The 19,648-nt window shown below is 35.3% G+C and overlaps 1 protein-coding gene across 1 annotated transcript in view; it reads right to left on the bottom strand.

Moving 5' to 3' along the window:
* The window catches only part of TENM1 (teneurin transmembrane protein 1), a 789,930-nt gene that overhangs the window by 258,585 nt on the left and 511,697 nt on the right, over positions 1–19,648 (bottom strand). The window contains exons 9-10 of the mRNA XM_012475269.3: positions 5,632–5,831; positions 3,924–4,134 (exon numbers count right to left, since the gene is read on the bottom strand). Of these exons, the coding sequence (XP_012330692.2) occupies positions 3,924–4,134; positions 5,632–5,831 (411 nt within the window). The remainder of the gene's footprint in view (positions 1–3,923; positions 4,135–5,631; positions 5,832–19,648) is intronic.

Raw genomic sequence — 19,648 nt, 5'->3', positions numbered from 1 at the left:
ATGACGGTTGAGAAATAGCATTTCTACAATCTTGGCCTGTGGCTTACTAGTATCAGTAGATCAGCTGGGGCACTTAAAATGCAGATGCTGGTGCTTCAGCTCTAGATCTACCAAATCTACTTGGGAGGAATGCAGTCCAGTCATCTACATTCTGACAAACACCCCAGGTGACCCTGCCTGTGTTCACCACATGAAAGCATTGAGAACCAATGCTTTACACGGTAAACTTCCATAGTTAGAGAACTTGTGTTCTAAATGTTGCATTTTTGCCTTGAGCACGATAAAAACAAGAAAAAGAAAGAGGTGTCTAGTCCATTTAGGGGATTCTTAAAAGCTGAGAATGAATCCAGTGGCTGGTGTGAATAGCCACCCTGTTACTAATTGAAGATATTATTCGTCTAATGGTGCCAACACATCAGATTGCCTTTTGCAGGTTTATGCTGGTCTGCCCTCATCACAGTGTCAGAAAACTCAACTGGCTAAGCAAGTGTCATGTGACATTCACTTAACCACACCTGGGCTGACTGAACTGTAGCATTCAGCAAGAGCCAACTATTTTTAACTCATTCAGACACTAGTTATCGTCAGAAAATCATTAATTTATTTAACAGGTAGTTATGAAAAGGCACAAAGAGACTTTTTATCATTCAGAGGTAGAACAATTATTTATTTGTTTTCTACTTATCTAGCTTTCTTGTACCAAACAGTGGCGACACTTCTTAAATCTACATTTGAATTCCACCCCGCCCCCGCACCCCGTGCTGGAGGGTTAGTAGGAGGCCATAGAGGAAGCTTTCAAAAATAAATATAGTTGAATTTAATTTCATACCACATCCTATTGGCAACTTTATGGAAGCAGCCTTGTGGGAATGTAGCTCTTCTGGAAAAAAAGTTTAATAAAGCTTGCTATCGAAGTAAATAAAAATCCCTACATCTTATTGACTTATTTAAGAACTGTCCCTGGGCCCAAAGGGCTGCACAAAGCTTAACCCCAGCAATGCAAATGAGAAGAGAAGGCAATCTAGGATTTGGAAGCTGCCACTTCCACTGGGTATCAAAGAGACATCGGAATAGCCTAGGGACTCCAGGAGGAAGATGGCTGCAGCAGGAGCACATAAACAACTAGTGATGAAAAAGGATGGGTTTTTGTATTTATGTAGGCCTCCAGTAATCTTTGCCTTCTATCTTTTAAATCTTACTTCAGAATTACTTCCTAGAGTCCAGTGCCTTAGAGGTGAGAATAATTTCGAAGTTCCATGTTTAAAACCCTGTTCTTACACTACAGTCAAAAGCCCCTTTGTATTTGCATCTGGGTGCTGATGATAGGTTTTGTTTCTGCTAGTTATTCTCATGGGAGAAACCACACATAACGAATAATCTTATAGAATGTATATAGTCTAAAGGGCATGGAATTTGGGATCAGACGTACTGGTTCTCAAATTTCAATTTTGCCACTTGCTGTCTGTGAGACCTTGCCAAAGAATTTACTCTTTCCAAGCCTCCATTTAGTTATTTGTAACATATGTATCACTATTCCTGAGCTATCTGGGTTGTGATGAGAATCAAACAAGATAACTGAGTGCAAAGCATGTAGTACAGTGCTTGAGGCAGAGTGGCACTCCATAAATGCTATCTATTATCCTGCTACAGAGCAAGTTGCCTGAAATTAAGGGGTATTGACAATGCTGCCTATACCACTGGAAAATAATATATAGTAACTTAGGCCAGTGTATGACGTATATTAGTCATTCAGTAAATGTTAGTTATTAATTGCCTTCATCCTTGTTAGTAGCAGACCAATTACAGTTGAGATCAATCAACTGATTTTAACATTATCATGGAATAGATAAATGAGCAGCGTTTAGAGCAAATTCATACAAATCTGACTTTGTTTAATCAAATATATTGGCTTATTTTTACTCTGATTAAGATAAACTTCAAAAACAAAAATTAAATTAGGAGGTCAGGCCCAGTGGCTCACGCCTGTAATTGCAGCACTTTGGAAGGCCGAGACAGGTGGATCACCTGAGGTCAGGAGTTCAAGAGCAGCCTGGCCAATATGGTGAAACCTATCTCTAATAAAAATACAAAAATTAGCTGATCTTGGTGGCGGGCACCTGTAATTCCATCTACTTGGGAGGTGGAGGCAGGAAAATCGCTTGAACCCAGGAGGCAGAAGTTGCAGTGAGCTGAGATTGCGCCATTGCACTCTAGCCTGGGTGACACAGCAAAACTCCATCTCAAAAAAAAAAGAAAGAGGAGAATTTAGGGTAAGTGACTTACAGGCCTTCTGATTTTGGGAAATTTACTTGAATTTTCTTTAAGTGGAATAGTAGTAGAAACATTTCTGTTGCTTCTAATTTTAAAAAGACAGGAGAAAAATAAAGAAACTGACTTACATAAGCAAAGAGCAAATATGTTGTTGCATATGAAACTGACAGCTTGATATGTGGATGATATGAATTGGATCTTAAAGTTTAGGTTCTTTGCAGGAGGAAGTAAGGGACAGGAAAAAACCTCTAAGCATGTTTTTGGGTCTATCGATTTTTGGAAGGTTAATACATTGTTTAGTGTTTTAACTTAAGCCTAAGAGTAAGGATAACAGGAAGACAGAAAATTGTCACAAATATTTTATATCTTCTAATTTCTCTAATTTTTAGGAGAAACTCAACCTCTTATAACTCATTGACATGCACATTATTAAAATTAGGCTCTATAGAAAAATGTCATGAAATATTCATCTGTTGAACCTGCCCCACTGAGTCTGTCAATAGCAAAACAGTGACATGACTTAAAATTTTATTTTCTATTTTAACAAACAAATATTTTGTCTTTTGAAGATATAAGATCAGTGGAGTTTTTCTCTAGGGGAAACATCATCAGTTCCATTGTATTGCTTTTCTGATTACTTTAGAAGAAAGTTTTGATAATCTTATGGCTGGAATACCATTTTCTACTGACTCAAGGTCTTCGGCATCAAGTAAAAATAGAACATAATTGTTAAAAGAGCAGATGGTATATCTATTAACAGTCAACACATCTTCCTAAACATATGGCTGAACAGGTTAACTAAAGGATAAAGTGGTGAGAACTGTATTGAAAACTGACAGCTGTAAAATATTTTGATGTCTTTTAAAAGACATGTGTTTTAGGAAAATTCACACAATATGATACTGTGTCTATGAGTTGTTTATTCCCAGGACTCTAAAATTGCTAAGGAGCTCAGCTTTATTCACACAAAGGGTCAGGGGACTATTTACTGAAAAATGACAAAAGAGTGAGATGTCTAAAACTAACTAGGGTGAAAGTGAATGAGTATATGCAGGCATTGCACTAAAAAGAACATGTTTTAAAAGGCCCTGAGCACACTGAAAGCGACACTGTAATGAATTTCAAACTAAAATATTCTATAAGAAAGGGCTTTGAATGACTCGTTATTATCCTTAATATTCTTTTCTAAATAATCTTATGTTGTATTTTAAAGCCCTAATGGTTCTAGAATCAGTTTTTCTTAAGAAGAACTGTACTGATACCAGTTTTTCTATTTGAATAAGGTATTCATTGCTTTTTAAAAATAATAGAACTTAAATTAACTTGCTTATTCCCTTTTTTACTAAAGTTGTTCATCTATGTAGCCTTGATAATAATATTACTAAGGTAATTATTCCTGTTGAGAACACATAAAAAGGTGTATGGCAAGTGTTTCAGAATAGTAACAAATAAAGTAGCTTTAAAAAAAAATCTGAATCAATATTTAAACAACATCGATAACAACAATATAAACTTTTATCATAGTAACCTTTCCTGAATAATGACTTCAACTCAAATTGAGTAATAAGCTTAAATAACCCCCAGGACACTGTCATTACTGACTGTGTCTTTCTGGAGTTGGTCAATTCAACATATTAGGCAAAGCAGCTTACCAATTGCTGTAGTCAACACGAATACTTGCTCCATCTTTTTTCCATCATTATAAAATGCCAGATACCAAGGTCCTTGATCCATATACTCTATGAAACCTGTCTCCTGAAGTGAAGTTAAGATCAGGTTCCGAGGGGAGTGCTGTGTATCATCAGAGCTCTTGGAGTCCTGCTTGACCAGCTGTTTGCCATCCATTAGTTTTACAAAATCAAACTGGAACAAATGCAAACATAAACATGAGCCACTACTTTTTCTTCTAGACTGATAAACATCCCTAACTTCAACTGCCCTATTTCACACTTTTTTGTTTTGAAGGTGAGCCAAGTGGAAGAGGAGGTTACCAATTTTTAAGTATATTTAAACTTGGCCAGGCATGGTGGCTCATGCTTGTAATCCCAACATTTTGGGAGGCCAGGATAGGAGGATGACTTGACCCCAGGGACTGGAGACCAGCCTGTGCAACAAAGCAATGCCCTTTGTTTAAAAAAAATTGTTTTTAATTTAAAAAATTTCATAAAAATTTTAAAAGTTTGTTAAAGAGCATATTTAAACTCAAAAGCATATTATTGATTCTGAGAAAAACCATCACTATAATTATAAATACTATCAACCTTTCAGATTGAGAGTATTCACAATAATTGTTTAAAAATGAATAAATAAAAAATAGAAAGGAAACTTGTTTACTATTATGCAGGAGAATCTTGACATTTTACTAAAATGTCTGATATCTGAAAATCCACCTTCCGCTCATAAATGTTGCCGTGACCTTGTCTACGAACTAAAAACAGTTGTAAAGTTTTTTAAGACAAATAAATGAACAGTCAAAAATTTGAGAACATTCATCATAATTTATTACCTTTGTGGGTGACATATTTACCTATTCAAAAGGCTCCTCCCTCCATTTTTTCTAACCAGTTGACAATCACCTGGCACATGTTTCCTTGAACATTTATTTTTTGAGTCACATTTGGATGCATTCTAATTCCCTTTCTATTCTGGCCCAGAAGGTAAGGTTGTTTTTTCATTTGTTTCTTTGTTTAACATGATCTCTTGACTAACTGAAGGTAAGGTTTTAACTATAGTGATATCTGTTGGAGAAAAAGCAAGCCTAGATGTTTGATTATTTTTGCTACTTGTTAGATGAAGTAGTGCTTGAAATGGGTTCATTTGGGGAAAAAATACAGAGAAGAAAGTAAGAGAAATGAGATGTTTAAAGTTTATGGAAGGGCTATGAAAATCATAGAGGTTTTATACATTTAAGTTATTATTAACAATAGCAAAGAAAGATTTCTACATGTAAGACAAAATCTACCTTTTTGCCTAATTTCTCACTAATTTCTGATTAATGTGCCTTCCTTCATTGGGAAAAGGGGACACAGATGAATGAAATCAGGGAAGGTAGTGGGGGCAGTAAAGCTAAGCAAGATCTGGGAAGTTCACAAACAAGTCTGTTCCAGGAAGTGGAAGTCAAGTTCTAAGGGTACTATCTTAAACTTTCTTTTCTGAATCTGCTCTGCTAAACGTCATTGTTTATTTCTCCATGTCATTTTTTTCATTAGTTTCAGTGTAATTATTCTAGATAGTTATTCATGACAAATATTTTTCTGTCCTCATCTTTGACAACCACACATTTCACAAGTCACAAACCCTGAACTGTTCAACCCATCACCCTTGAAAAGGGTTCAAGAAAATACTTATAATATCAAATACCTGAGTATGTGTAGGTGGAATGTTTCTTCTGCCATAAATTCCCAGTAGAGAGTCCTTGGCTAAAGAAATATTGAATTTCAGATATATCGGATGGTGGATAGTAATCTGGAAACGCCAGAATAAACCAGGTGGAATGGTCTGCATGACCTGTGCACCAATGTCAACTTCTCCAGTGTCTATCGCCCGTCCCTTCTGAAACACTAGTTTTAAAAATAGAGAAAATTACATACCATATTAATCTTAATTTATATAGCAATGTTTTTTAGCTTTTCAAGAACAAATATATCAAAGCAACTTACTCAGCTTTTTCTTCCTCCCCACCCCATCTGTCTTTCAAGGCCTTGCCCAAATTAAGTATCTTCTAAGGAGCCTTCCCCAATCACCCAATATGTCAGTTTCTCCCTTCTCTTCAAATCCTATTGCATTTATTTCAATCAATTTCACTCCTTTTAGCCATTATTTACTGAGTGCTGTCTTGGTAGCTGCAAGAGATACAAAGATGAGTAAGAGGCAGTTGTTGCTCTCAAGGAGCTTTGAAAATAGCAGGAAAAATAGGACAAGCACATATAACCTCACTGTAAAGAAAAATAAGTGCTCTGTATATTTGAAAAAGGGAAAGTTATTTGATTAGAGGATACTCCTCATCCCTAGCTGTCTCTATCCTCATTATCTTCTTTTCTTTCTTCTTAGCACTCATCACCATCTAATATACTACATATTTTACTTATTTATTGTTTATTGTCTATTTTCCCTCAATAGAATGTAAGCTCCATGAGGACAAGAACTGTGGCTGTTTTATTCATTGGTTTATTCCCAGTACCTAGAACAATGTAGGCAACTGTAGGCAGAGAACATAGATGATACATATGTATTGACAGAACAAATGAATGAATGAGAAAAAGTTACTGTGGGAAGTGGCATTGAAGATGAACCTTAGAGGAGGGCAAGGATTTCAGAAGAGTTATTGGGAAGAGTGGTGCACATGGAAAGGATGGCTTGAACTAAGAAGAGGAAAGAAACTGTAAAGCTAAGGTGTAGGGCACGTGTCTATAGAGAGGAGCAGTTGGGAGTTAGGGCTGGAGGAAAGAAGGAAATTATGTTTTCTAGGGCCTGGAGGGCCAGTCAAAAGGGTTTATTTAATAAAGGATAGGGTTTTTAAGAAGGAAGAAGTTTAGGTACGTTAGAAAGGCTAATCTTGAGGCAGAGGTAGGATGAATTAGAGCAGAGGGACACAAGAATGACATAGGAATTATAGATGATTCAGGTAAAATGACATGAAGATCTAAATTTAGGGTATGCCCAAACAGTTCATGCAGAAAAACTACTTCCCAGTGAAAAATAATTTCGTGTGAATGGAAAGAAGGAGAAGGTATGGGAGACAATGCTAAGAAAGATTCTGCAGTGGAAATTCTCAAATTTTAATGTGTACAAGAAGGAAGTTTTTAAAAATGCAAATTCTGATTCAGTAGGTCCAAAGTCAGACATTTCTAACAAGCTCCCAAGTGATGCCCATGTCATATGGTCCATAGCCCACACCCTGAGAAGCAACGCTCTAGAGAACATTAAGCGTCGGTGCTAAGGGACGGTCAAAGCTGACCCTGTGATTCTGAGTTGGATGATTTAAACAGTACTAATAGCAAAAACAGGAGCTGGTCTGTGAGGGAGGACGTTGAGTTTGGGCAATCAGAGCTTTATTATTTATTGTCATATTGTCTAATGGTTTCTGAGGTGCTAGTTTAATATGTGTTTTCATGGAATCTTTTGTTATGTGGTAATCGGGAGGGTAGGCATACAAGAGGAGGAGCAAGAATTAGTTCGCCTTGATTTTAAGCAAGGAGGGTTACATCTCAAGCAAGAAAGCTCAACTTGGCCTCATTTCGCATCACCTTAATTTTTTCAGCCATCAATTCCTTCTCCACAGTTTAAAAACACAGTTTAAAAACACACTTGGTCTCTGTCCTTTGTGCTCACCCATTATAAAATTAACAGCCCGTTAAGAGACACACCTGCAGTGGCTTTATTCAGAGGCCAATGCCTTGCAGCTTTTAACTCCCTAAAATACCTCCATTATTGCTTTTTGTGTTAAGGTCAAGAGTAATAACTATTTTAAGAATGTTCACTGTTAACTGTTAATAATAGGTTTCAAATGCAATTTTGTACATAATTATGTGTTACACGACACATAATTTTGTGGAATTGACATTTGTAATAAAATATGTGCTTTGAAATGATAAATGACCAACTGAGGACCTTATTTTTCACTGAAAGTTACTTTTTTTCGATGTGAGACAGATCAATTTGGCCCCTAAAGGGTTGATTATAGATTTAACTCTTAAGTCCTAGAGCTGACAATGTCTTCAATGAACAGGCAATTAACACACCATGTTTATGTGGACACTTCTGTTCTCAGTTAATGTTCAGTTTATTCAACTGCTATCCTCATTAGGGGCTTTTATCACTCCTAAAATGCATCATTTGGTTATGCAGACAGTATTATAAATACAAAGCAATTCAAAATATTCTAGGTTCGATAAACACTGTTGTAAAGGTGCTAAGTATAGACTTTAATGAGTATTGTCATTTTTTAAAAATCTGGGCAAAACTGGTTGATGGACATTAACCTTTACATTAAAGCCTTACCAAATACTACATCATCTCTTTATTCTGCACTTTATAGCATCATATACTGCATAATGAAGCTACTTAAATGTTATTCACTAAATCAAAAGAAACTCAGGAAGTTGTGTTGTTGGAGTTTTCCGGTTATTAGCATTACTACATATCTGGAGTACATATGCATAAGTCATTTATGAAAATAATTTTAAAAGAACTTGCTCTTACCCTTTGAGAGCTTCATTACAGCTAAGACAAGGTAGAATGAACAGAGATGACAACATACGAAAGAGCACATGAACTGTAATTTAAATAAAAACAGCAAAGCAAGCTAGGTGTGGTGATTTGGTATTAGAGAAGAGACATTCTCATAGCTTGCAGATGGAAAATTTCTCAGCCTCTGACCTTTTAGAGTTTCGTGCATCAGAAAGGACGATATCTCCCTGTAAGCAATCTACACCACTAAATAGCCTGCTCCATTTTATAATTTCTCAAAATTTGTTATAGATTATAATATAATAACTATGAATGCATTTATCATTTCACAATTTTTCTTAATGTAGCCAAAATGTGGGGCAAACTAAAGAGAAGGAAATTAAATGTAGAAAAAAATACAAAATAGGATTATTTCCCCCAAAATTCAGTATTAATATAGGTAAATGGAATATATTTGGCCAAACTTAACATTGACTTTGATCCTTTGTTTGCAAATTGTCAACAGCAGAGATAGAATATAACATTAATGTACAGGATTTTTTTTGGTAATATACATGTTCTAATTGGCATTTAATCACTTATTATATTAAAGTATATTGGAAAACCTAGGAAGACCATATTCTCCAGTTAGAAAATACTTCCTTGCACAAATTTGAGATTAAATGCAGAGAGCCACAGATCATATCAAGCTGTGCAGTACTGTATTTATCACAGTCTCACCAATATCTACCAATTTAGTTTGAGCTAAACACTCTCTTTATAGGTTGCAACACAGGCATCAACTGCTGAGCAGGAAAAACCAATAGTAGACAGGCTGTGTTGAAGGAGGGCACACTAAGTGATGGTAACTTAGTTCAAAAAGAAAAGGTCAAGATACTTGGAAGGTGAAAAAAAAAAGAGGCCTGGAATTGATGGCAGATAATGTGTGCAGTGGCCGTATCACCTAAATCAAGATTCCATTATATCTAAACTCAGATACATGCTTGATTACTAATTACATGATTATGAATAACATTGTCCATATAAAATAGGAGGTAAATAACTATATACTGCATATATGTTATATGTGTGTATTTATTTTTTCTATTTAATATAGCTAGACATGCTGCATTCTATGATCCTATGCAAAACTCAGTTGAATATTGGTAGAAGATACTGACACATGGTCATTAAAAAGATTCCACCATTAAGTTTTAAGGTAAAAATGACTAAATTAACGGCTATGGTATAGTCCATAACAGCAATCGGAATTGTATTTTAAAGACATTTGCAAGTTTCATAAAGCATCTAAGCTATGTTGTCCAGCATTAAGAGCATATTGTCCTTTACTCCACCCTGTAACATTTTCAAAAATGTTAAAAGATATTGGTGTGTTTTTCAGCCAAATTAGACCTAGTATGTGTCTCATAAGTATCATCTTCTTTATGTTCCTTTAAATATAATATTTGTTTAACAGTAACAAGTCTTTGCAAATTTAGATTAGCAGTGCTTGGAGCAAAATGGGAGGTGGAACTAACCTTTTCCCTGTGATTAAATGCTGTAAAGAAATTAAAGGGATATAGCAAAAGCCATCTAAAAGGTAAGTAGAAAGCTACTGTCCATCTATGTAGCTTAATGTAATTTTCCTTATTTGAACTATTAAAGAAAAATATGTATTCAACTCTCAATTTTTCAGGGGTAGATTTTCTCAATTATGTATTACACATGCTTTTTGTATCCATTATATTACCCAAGAGTAGTCAAGAGAAAAAGAAAAGGAAGAATGAAGCTTGTACCTAGTGAGAACTTGGTAAATACTGCTTGGATGAATTAATAAAACAGTAATGTTGATAATTTTTTGTTGATAGTAATTTTGATAATATATTTTGACGTTTTAGTCAAAATGTACAACTTTTTCATTACTCTCAACTATGTGACAGGTAGGTCATCTTATAATTGTTTTTATTAAATGTCCAGTAAGTAGATTTCAAGAATTTACTGCTGAGAGTAAGAATTTTAACTATTTACACACATAGGCCTTGATAATTAACTGTGAGTAAAATATGTTTATAAGTAAAATCCTCCTATCTCACTGACACTGATAATAGATAGCTCACTGTGTAGAAAAGTTAATTAACAAATCTCACAATTGAGAAACACATTACTTGTATAAGGGTAAACAATTACATCTAAACATCAAAAGACTACAGATACCAGTATAGTAGCTTGTTTATTATTGCTTACATCTTCTCAGGTAGAAGTGAAATGGCATTGCTAAATCTTATCCTTAAAGGACTTATTTTGAGTTGCAATTTTGACTCTGTATATCTGTTTTTGGACATATATCATTTCAAAGACATAATTCTCTATTTAGAAGGATTTCTTTAAATTTTGTTGTAAAAACTTCCACATTCCCAAAAAACTTTAAAGTTTCACAGTTCTTCTTGTGTGGTCTATTGACCATTAGGTAGCGTTCAGAAAAATGAGTTTCCAAATTTATGAAGGCTCTTGTGACTTGCTATACAATCTTACGTGGTGTAATACAAATAATGTTTGTAGAAGTTTCTGTGTACAGATTATCAATGGGTACATGAAGTAGCCAATTACTTTGAATTTTCTTGATGAAAACTAAAATTGATATAAAGCACAAATGTATCCTCAAATGGTTACATATTCAAACATTTACTCAGACTCATGGGTCAAGGTGGAATAAAATACCTCTTGAAAGAAAATATTTCCAATTGCAAAAAATTCAAAAATTTGTGAATAAATATGACTATATGTAATAAAAACTCCAAAATGGAATTAAGAAGAGAATGTCCAATTATAATATCATTAAAAAGAATAAAATACTTAGAAATAATTCAATAAAAGAAACTGTGAGACTTGTATACTGAGAAACTACAAGATATAATTGAAAGAAACTAAAGATTTCCTAAATAAATGGAAAGATATCCTATGTTCATTGACCAAAAGACTTATTATTGTTAAGATGGCAGTACTTCCCAAATTGATTTACAGATTCAGTGCAATCCCTGTCAAAATTCCAACTATCATTTTTCTTTTCCAGAAATAGACAAATTGATGCTAAAATTAATATGGAGATGCAAGGGACCCAGAATAACTAAAACAATCTAAAAAGAACAAAGTTGGAGTCCTCACACTTCCTGATTACAAAACTTATTATGAACCTCCACTAATCAAGATAATGAGTACTGGCATTAGGATAGATATATAGATCAATGGAATACAATTGAGAATCTAGAAATGAAACCTCACATTTATGGTCAACTGATTTTCAGCAAGGTCACCAAGACAATTCAATGGGAGAAATAATAAGATTTTCAACAAATGATACTGGAACAAGTGGATATCCACATGCATAAGAATAAACTTCAACCCCCTTCCTCATATCATATACAAAAAAACAACTCAAATGGATCAAATGCCTAAATGTAAGGGATAAAACTGTATAATTTCTCAGATAAAAATACCGGTATAAATCTTTGTCACCTTGGATTTGTCAGCAGTTTCTTAGACATGACATCAAATCACAAATAATAAAGAAAAATATGTAAATTGGATTTCATCAAAATTAAAAACTTTTGTGGTTTAAAAGACACTATCAAGAAAATGGAAAAGCAGCCCACAGAATGGGAGAAAACATTTGCAAATAATATATTGTATAAAGGACTTGTATCTATGCTATATTAAGGAGGCTTACAATGCAACGATAAAAAGTTAAGTAATTGAAAAAAGAGCAAACGATCTGAATAGACATTTCTCCAAAGAAGACAGACTAATGACCAATAAGAACAGTAAATGAAGCTTAGCATCATTAGTCATCAGGGATATGCAAATAAAAACCACAATGAGATACCAGTTTACGCACATTAGGATGGCTAAAATAAAAACAACAGACAATAGCAAGTGTAAGGATGTGGAGAACTGGCATTCTCATACATTGCTGGTGGGAATGTAAAATGGTGCAGCCGCTTTGGAAAACAGTTCATCAGTTGAAGAACTGTTAAACATAGAATGTTAAACACAGAATTACCATATGAACCAGTCATTCCACAACTTGGTGTATACTCCAAAGAATTAAAAACAGGTTTTCTAATAAAAACTTATACATGAATTTTCATAGAATCATTATTCACAATAGCCCCAAAGTAAAAATCCACAAAAGATCTATCAACTAATGAATGGATAAACAAAATTTGGTATACCCATACTATGGAATATTATTCAGCCATAAAATGAAGTATTGATACATTGCTACATATTATATGATTCTATTCATATGAAATGTAGAAATAGGCAAATCTATAGAGACAAGCAGTAGATTAGTGGTTGCCAGGGGTTGCAGGGAGGTGGGGATATGGAGTGACGACCAGTGGCTATGAGGTTTCTTTTTGATGTGATGAAAATGTTCTAGAATTAAACATTGGTGATTGCTACACAACTCTGAATACACCAAAGATCACTGAACTGTGTACTTTAAATTAGCGCACAATTATGCTATATAATCTACATCTCAATAAAGCTGTCACAAAAATACAGTTAGTGTGAATTGGCATAGCATATACATACAAACCGTCATGTACTGTCACAAGAGTTTTGATGTATTTCCAAGTGGTTTTAGAATAGTACTTGTGACCTAGAAGCTGAACTATCCCCGGCCAGTATTTTAGAATGTGTGATTGGTAGTACACATCAGGGATGCCCATTTTCTATATTTAATACAATGTTAGATACTGTTATATGCCAGTTATTATGATCACATCCTTCTTATCTTTGGATGGTGGCAGGATGGCTGATTATAGCTCAGTTAATCCAGTTCCCCCTTCTTTATTTTAGAATATAAGTCCCCAGAGGATAGAACATTCACATCTGTCTACATTTTCGACAACTACTTACTGGGCATTTAATAAAACAATTATATGATGAACTACCTATCACATAGTTCAGAGTAATGAGGGGATGACACATGTTGTACTAGGCCTCCAGAAAGAGAAGCATAGGCACCAGTGCTCAGAACTTGCCATATTGCTATAGCCTTTGATTTCTACCTTTTAGGCATGCAGAAAATCTTCAATTATATGAATTAAAACTTCTCACAGGCAAAACTCATGGCAGAGAGTAATAAATAATAATAATATAGTAGTAGATGCTACCACACTTACTGTGTCCTCTTTTTCAGCTCCTATCTCATTATTAAAATATCAAAATACCTCTTTCATACTCAGTATGCTATACAATTTGATGTCCAGTTTATCTCTAAGGCTCTTCCCTCCTCTTCTCCCCTGCCTCTGCTGGGACTTTGGTCCCTTCTCAGTCTTCTTTCTTACTCATACTCTGTGTCTCCATCTCTATTGGATTCTTATTGTTTGTCTTCGAACACACACAAGTCTCTCACGGTGGCTCACACCTGTAATCCCAGCACCTTGGGAGGCCAAGGCAGGTGGATCACAAGGAGTTCAAGACCAGCCTGGCCAACATGGTGAAACCCCTGTCTCTATGAAAGATACAAAAAAATTAGCTGGGCATGGTGGTGTGCACCTGTAATCCCAGCTACTTGGGAGGCTGAGGCAGGAGAATCGCTTGAACCAGGGAGGCAGATGTTGCAGTGAACTGAGATTGTGCTATTGCACTCCAGCCTGGGTGACAGGGCAAAAGGTCATCTCAAAAAAAAAAAAAAGTCTTTCTTCTTTAAAAAAATTTTTTAAAAAAGCAAATAACATGACCCAACTTCCCTTTTGTCTAATTATCATACTGTTTATTTCCCTCTTCTTGCTGAACTGTTTCTATCAGCTGCCTCTTTGCTCCATTACCCACTTACCACCTAGGCTATGACCATCTGCATTTCCCCCTCAGTACTCAATTATTCCATTCTCTTAAATATGTACTTCTCAAGATCACTAGGAGTGATTTTTCTTGTTTTCCAAGGTCTGGCTCAAACTACTTATCCAAAAAAAGTCAGATTTCCATCTTCTTTCTTTTAAGCCTTAGTCACCTAACCATCTTATTCTTATTTCTGTACAAGTTTGTTGCATGTTGTTTGTATTGTATGTGTATGTATGCATGTTTCTTCCAGCTCTCCTGTGTAATAGGAATCTACTCAAGGGCAAGCACTATGTCTTCTGCTTTATTTGTTAGCTTTCCACAGTACTTAGTACAGTTAAAGTAGCAGCTTGGCTCATATAGTATTAAAAATCACAAGCTTCTGTGTTTCCGAATACTAAGAATTTCATTTTTCTTCCCTTGATATTAGTTTAATCTAGCATTTGAGGTGGTCAGGTTTCATTTCTCTTTCAACCCAACTTTTTAACTGTTATTCTTCCCTTTCCTAGAAGAGAACCAAGAAGAGACGATGGTATCTGTGTAGAGTTGTGGTTGACATTTTCAGTATAATTATAATGAATAGAAAATGACCATTAAAATGACAAAGGGAAAATAGAAGCTACAAGAAGAATACAGAAGTCAACGCAAGGGCTCTTAATATTAGACATGTGGAGGCTAAAAAAGAATTATGTGATTATCATCTAGGAGATTACAAAAGTTACACACAGGAAAAATGCAGATTTGTGCATTAAATTCTGGAACTCTAAAACTTCATATTCAAAAGTAAACTTCAAATAACTAGCATTACATTGGACTACACAAAAAAAGCTAGTAGATGTTTGAACTTCCTTGAAAAGTAATACAGGTTCAAAGATATAAACGGATACTCAACAGAATTAAATATACACATGGCTGGCCGGGTGCATTGGCTCATGCCTGGAATCCCAGCACTTTGGGAGGCTCAGGCAGGCAGATCACCTGACGTCAGGAGTTCAAGACCATCCTGGCCAACATAGTGAAACCCCGTCTCTACTAAAAAACCCCGTCTCAAAAATTAGCTGGGTATGGTGGTGGGCACCTGTTATCCCAGCTACTTGGGAGGCTGAGGCAGAAGAATTGTTTGAACCTGGGAGGTGGAGGTTGCAGTGAGCCGAAATTGTGGCACTACACTCCAGCCTGAGTGACAGAGTGAGACTTCCTCTCAAAAAAAAAAAAACAAACAAACACGCACACACACACACACACACACGCACATGGCTGATAAACTTCTACAATGGACTACCTCCTTCATAAAACTAAAATGTTGCAAAAATGTGATGGGAAGATCCCTTAGCTTTGGAAGGACTAGTCCAGGAGGATAAATATAGAATTCTACAGCATACAACTTAGTGACCCTGTCAGATGCAGACCGTTAGACTAGAAGGACCACAAGACAGACTTATTTCTTATTGCATCACAGGAAAGGTGTGTATTAGTTTTTTTTTTTTTTTTAAAGTAAAATGAGGATTAAAATGAAACAAGAATGAAACATTAGACATATTTGGCCAAGGACATTTAACGTAAATTTTTTTATACAATAAGTAAGTTTGTCTTTTAGCATAGGGAATCCTTTCCATAAATCTATTTTAGAAGTCAAGTCTCCAGTATGCTTTAGGAAAGCTTTTGTTAAAACTGAAGTATATTGATAAAGTGATTTAATATAGTTGAAAACAAGCTGCAGCACTCTAGCTGGGCCCTCTGAAACCTTATGTTAGGGAAACATCTATATAGCATTATAGGAAACATTTACTGTAATTTGCCATCAATCTTTAAAAATAATACTGTTACACTCCCAACATTGTTGTCTTTGTTAGTGCATTACTACTATTTTATTCATGTGGTTTGTTGTGCTTGTATGAATTATTCCCAATTCTACCTCAATATCTTGGGCTGTAATATCCTTTAAGTCAAAGATACTGAAACTATGGGTTGACTCAAAGGGCAGCTGAATATCCACATGTCCTATGAACCAATATTGCAGAACCATTATACTGCAGGACTGTGTTCCATCTAAATGCATGATGATTACCTGGGTGGGGTTGGTGGAGGTTTTTAGTTTGGTACCACATAATAAACCTTTATCTACTGACTGAGTCTGTGAAATAAATATCTGCAAAACTGTAAGTAAATTAGAATTTATCTTGTTATTTCAGGTCCACAATTGTCATTGTGCAAAATGTTCCAAGGTATGTACGCAGCAAATAAAGCAAAGCAAAAAAAAAAAAAAAAAAAAAAAAGCAAAATACACACACACACACTCCTTCTGGATAGTTTCACAATTAAAGGTGGCTGTAAATGGATGGTACATTTTGCACTGTAATTTCGTTTTCAATTCCCAAGAGTATTTGTGGTATGTATGTGTGTGTATCTTTTGCTTTGTGGAAGAGGGAAAGTGCTCGCTGAAAGGATTGTGAAATATAAGATTTGCCAAGTACTCTTAAAGAAGAGTACAGTATTTGAACTGAATGCATTCGGAATTTTAATCAAGATAGCTGTTATTTAAACAAACTGGCCTTGAGAAAGGATTTTTTTTGAAAAAGGAAAGAAAAGGCTCAAGGAAGGGTGCTGAGCTAACAGTAAGGAGAAACTGGATCACAATCTCAGCTCTGCCTTTAGTTATGTCTATTGAGCAAGGCAAGTCACTTAACTTTCTTGTGTTTTCCTTTTCAACTATAAAACAATGGGTAACAAGGCCAACACGGTGGCTCACGCTTATAATCCCAGCACTTTGGGGGGCGCAGGCGGGCGGATCACCTGAGGTCGGGAGTTTGAGACCAGCCTGACCAACATGGAGAAATCCTGTCTCTACTGAAAGATAAAAATACAAAATTAGCTGGGTGTGGTAGTGCATGCCTGTAATCCCAGCTCCTCGGGAGGCTGAAGCAGGAGAATCGCTTGAACCTAGGAGGTGGAGGTTACAGTGAGCTGAGATTGCATTATTGCACTCCAGCCTGGGCAACAAGAGTGAAACTCTGTCTCAAAAAAAAAAAAAAAACCACCACCACCAAAAAACAGGTAACAATAGCTGCCGCAGAATAAAACTATTACATGGCTAAAAGACATTAAAATATTTTAAAATTGTAAATGTTCTCTAAGTGCAAGCTGTTAGTGTTACATACATGTCAAAACTCCAAACTTACAAGGTAGAAAACTGGGAATTAATTGTTTGAATTACAACAGAATTCCCTGCAAGTACTTTAAATGGCAAATGCGGTTTACTAACTTTATAGACATACATTTCACCTCTTTCCAGAAGTATATCCCTTCTGCAAAGATAGGTCCACTTTTACTTGTATTGGCTCATTGTTCTTCCTTAACTGCAGAATTTGAATGCACTAACTCATAGTGTATACAGCTGAAAGGGATCTTAGAGATAAATTAGCCTGTGTTTTGTCAAAGCCTTAGCAGCTGCTGAGAGGATAAAGGGCAAAGAAAGCAAAGACGAAGGGAATGCGAGTTTTGCCAGGAATCTGCCCCCTTCCCTCACCATATCTGGAGAAACTTGGCTTTTATCTGTTTTCTATTTGAATTTGTAATTTCTGGGTAAGATTTCATTTGTAAAAACGGTTTCACTATCCACTCACCACCCCCTCTTCCCTTCCCCTAGAAAAGGTTGAAAGCCAACTCCCTTATTTTTCAGATGAGAAACTGGAACCCAGAGAAGTGAGGCTATCGTCACTATGTGGTCTTGGCTAAAGCATCTTCATGACAGGCTATAAATTGTGTCATATCAATCAGTTGTATTTTGTTTACATGGTCGTATATTCAGCAGACACTGACTAGAAAAATGTCATTTTTTTTCAACTTTGTGGAGATAGATCGTGCGGGATGAATTTAAAAGAAATGCCACTTTCCCCCAAGGCCAACTTTTGCAAAATTGTAATGGAGATAAAGCCTGCTTTTAGTATTCTTTAGTTCTTGCTCTCCTCACCCATCCTTCTTTGTTCCCAGTGTTCTATTTTGGCATACAACCTGCAGGAATTGAGTATCTTCCACTACCCAATAAATTTTGTCTTCATTTATATTGCTACTGACAATATGGGACTTTACCTGAGCCCTAATGCACCTGGAAAACAACGTTGCTTAAGAAATTCCCCAACCTTTTGTTGGGGAAATTCTCCCACTTTTTTGTGTCCTGGGAAATGGCTTATGCAAGAAACAAAGCAAAACAAAACATAACAATGACAACAAACAAACAAAAGCCCAAACACATATAAAACAACCTTCCCTAAACGACTTAAGACAAAACTCTTTGTCCCTTCTTTCTCATGATGCCCCTAAGACTCACCTATAATCCCACCCCTGAACAGGGCAAACACAGACTTTTCCCCTATTGCCTGAACCCACTGTAAGACCAGATACAGAACCTCCAATTTCCCGTTCTTTGTCTCATAAACAATTTAGACAAGAAGATACACATTTCCTGTTCAGCTAACTGATACTTCCCCTGATTGCAACACAATTCCACTAGTAAATCATCTCACATGTATCTACCCCTTCCTATATAAGACCAAGACAAAACCTTTCTATTGCAATAGCCTGAATAAAGTCAATTCTTTACTTGTTCAGTTTTTCTCTGTGATAATTCCTTATTGAAAACCTTTTCAGAAATTTATATATTTAGTTTGTCTTATACTATTACAGTAACAGGTGAAAAATATAAAACAAAACTAAGCATCTTCTCTTCTAGTCCCAGTTCTTTCTGTGTGATCTCAACTTTTCTGGACTTAATTTTCTTCATTTCTAAATAAGGATGTTGGATTTGATAATCTTTAAGATTTTAACATTCTATATTTGTTGATAAGTTACATGGTAGTTATTTTTAATTTTATTTATAGACATTACATAACTCATGTCTAGGAATAAATCTTTTATTTTTTCTGATCCTCTGCTCTGTTTAAAGCAGGTGTTACATAATGTTTACTCGTTAAATAGTTATGACTAGTTTGTAAGCTTCTAATGTAGCGAGGGACTGTTGTGGTACAATACTTTCAATTTTGTAAATATTTATTTAATAATGAAAACTAAGATTTTTCTAGTAGATTACAGGATGTGGTTGTGACTTATATGTGCTTACTGAAATTCTAGCGTGTTCGTAAATTTTTTAGCATACTAAATGTCTATAATCAAATACTCTTTCTCTTTCATTTGGATAACTAAGTGGTGAGGACATTCTATTTTCTCATGAGAAGCATATATATAAAACAACTGTTAATGGGAAACCAATTCCAGTAGAATTTGATGTTTCTTTAAAAAGTGCCATTCTACTTATCCATTATCTGATAATGATAGTGATAATAGTTTAAAAATATTAGATTTTAGATTG

The sequence above is a fragment of the Aotus nancymaae genome, unplaced genomic scaffold (assembly GCF_030222135.1).
Source record: "Aotus nancymaae isolate 86718 unplaced genomic scaffold, 86718_ANA_hifiasm-v0.15.2.pri h1tg000004l, whole genome shotgun sequence".
NCBI lineage: Eukaryota > Metazoa > Chordata > Mammalia > Primates > Aotidae > Aotus > Aotus nancymaae.
This window is presented reverse-complemented; position numbering and strand designations above follow the sequence as displayed.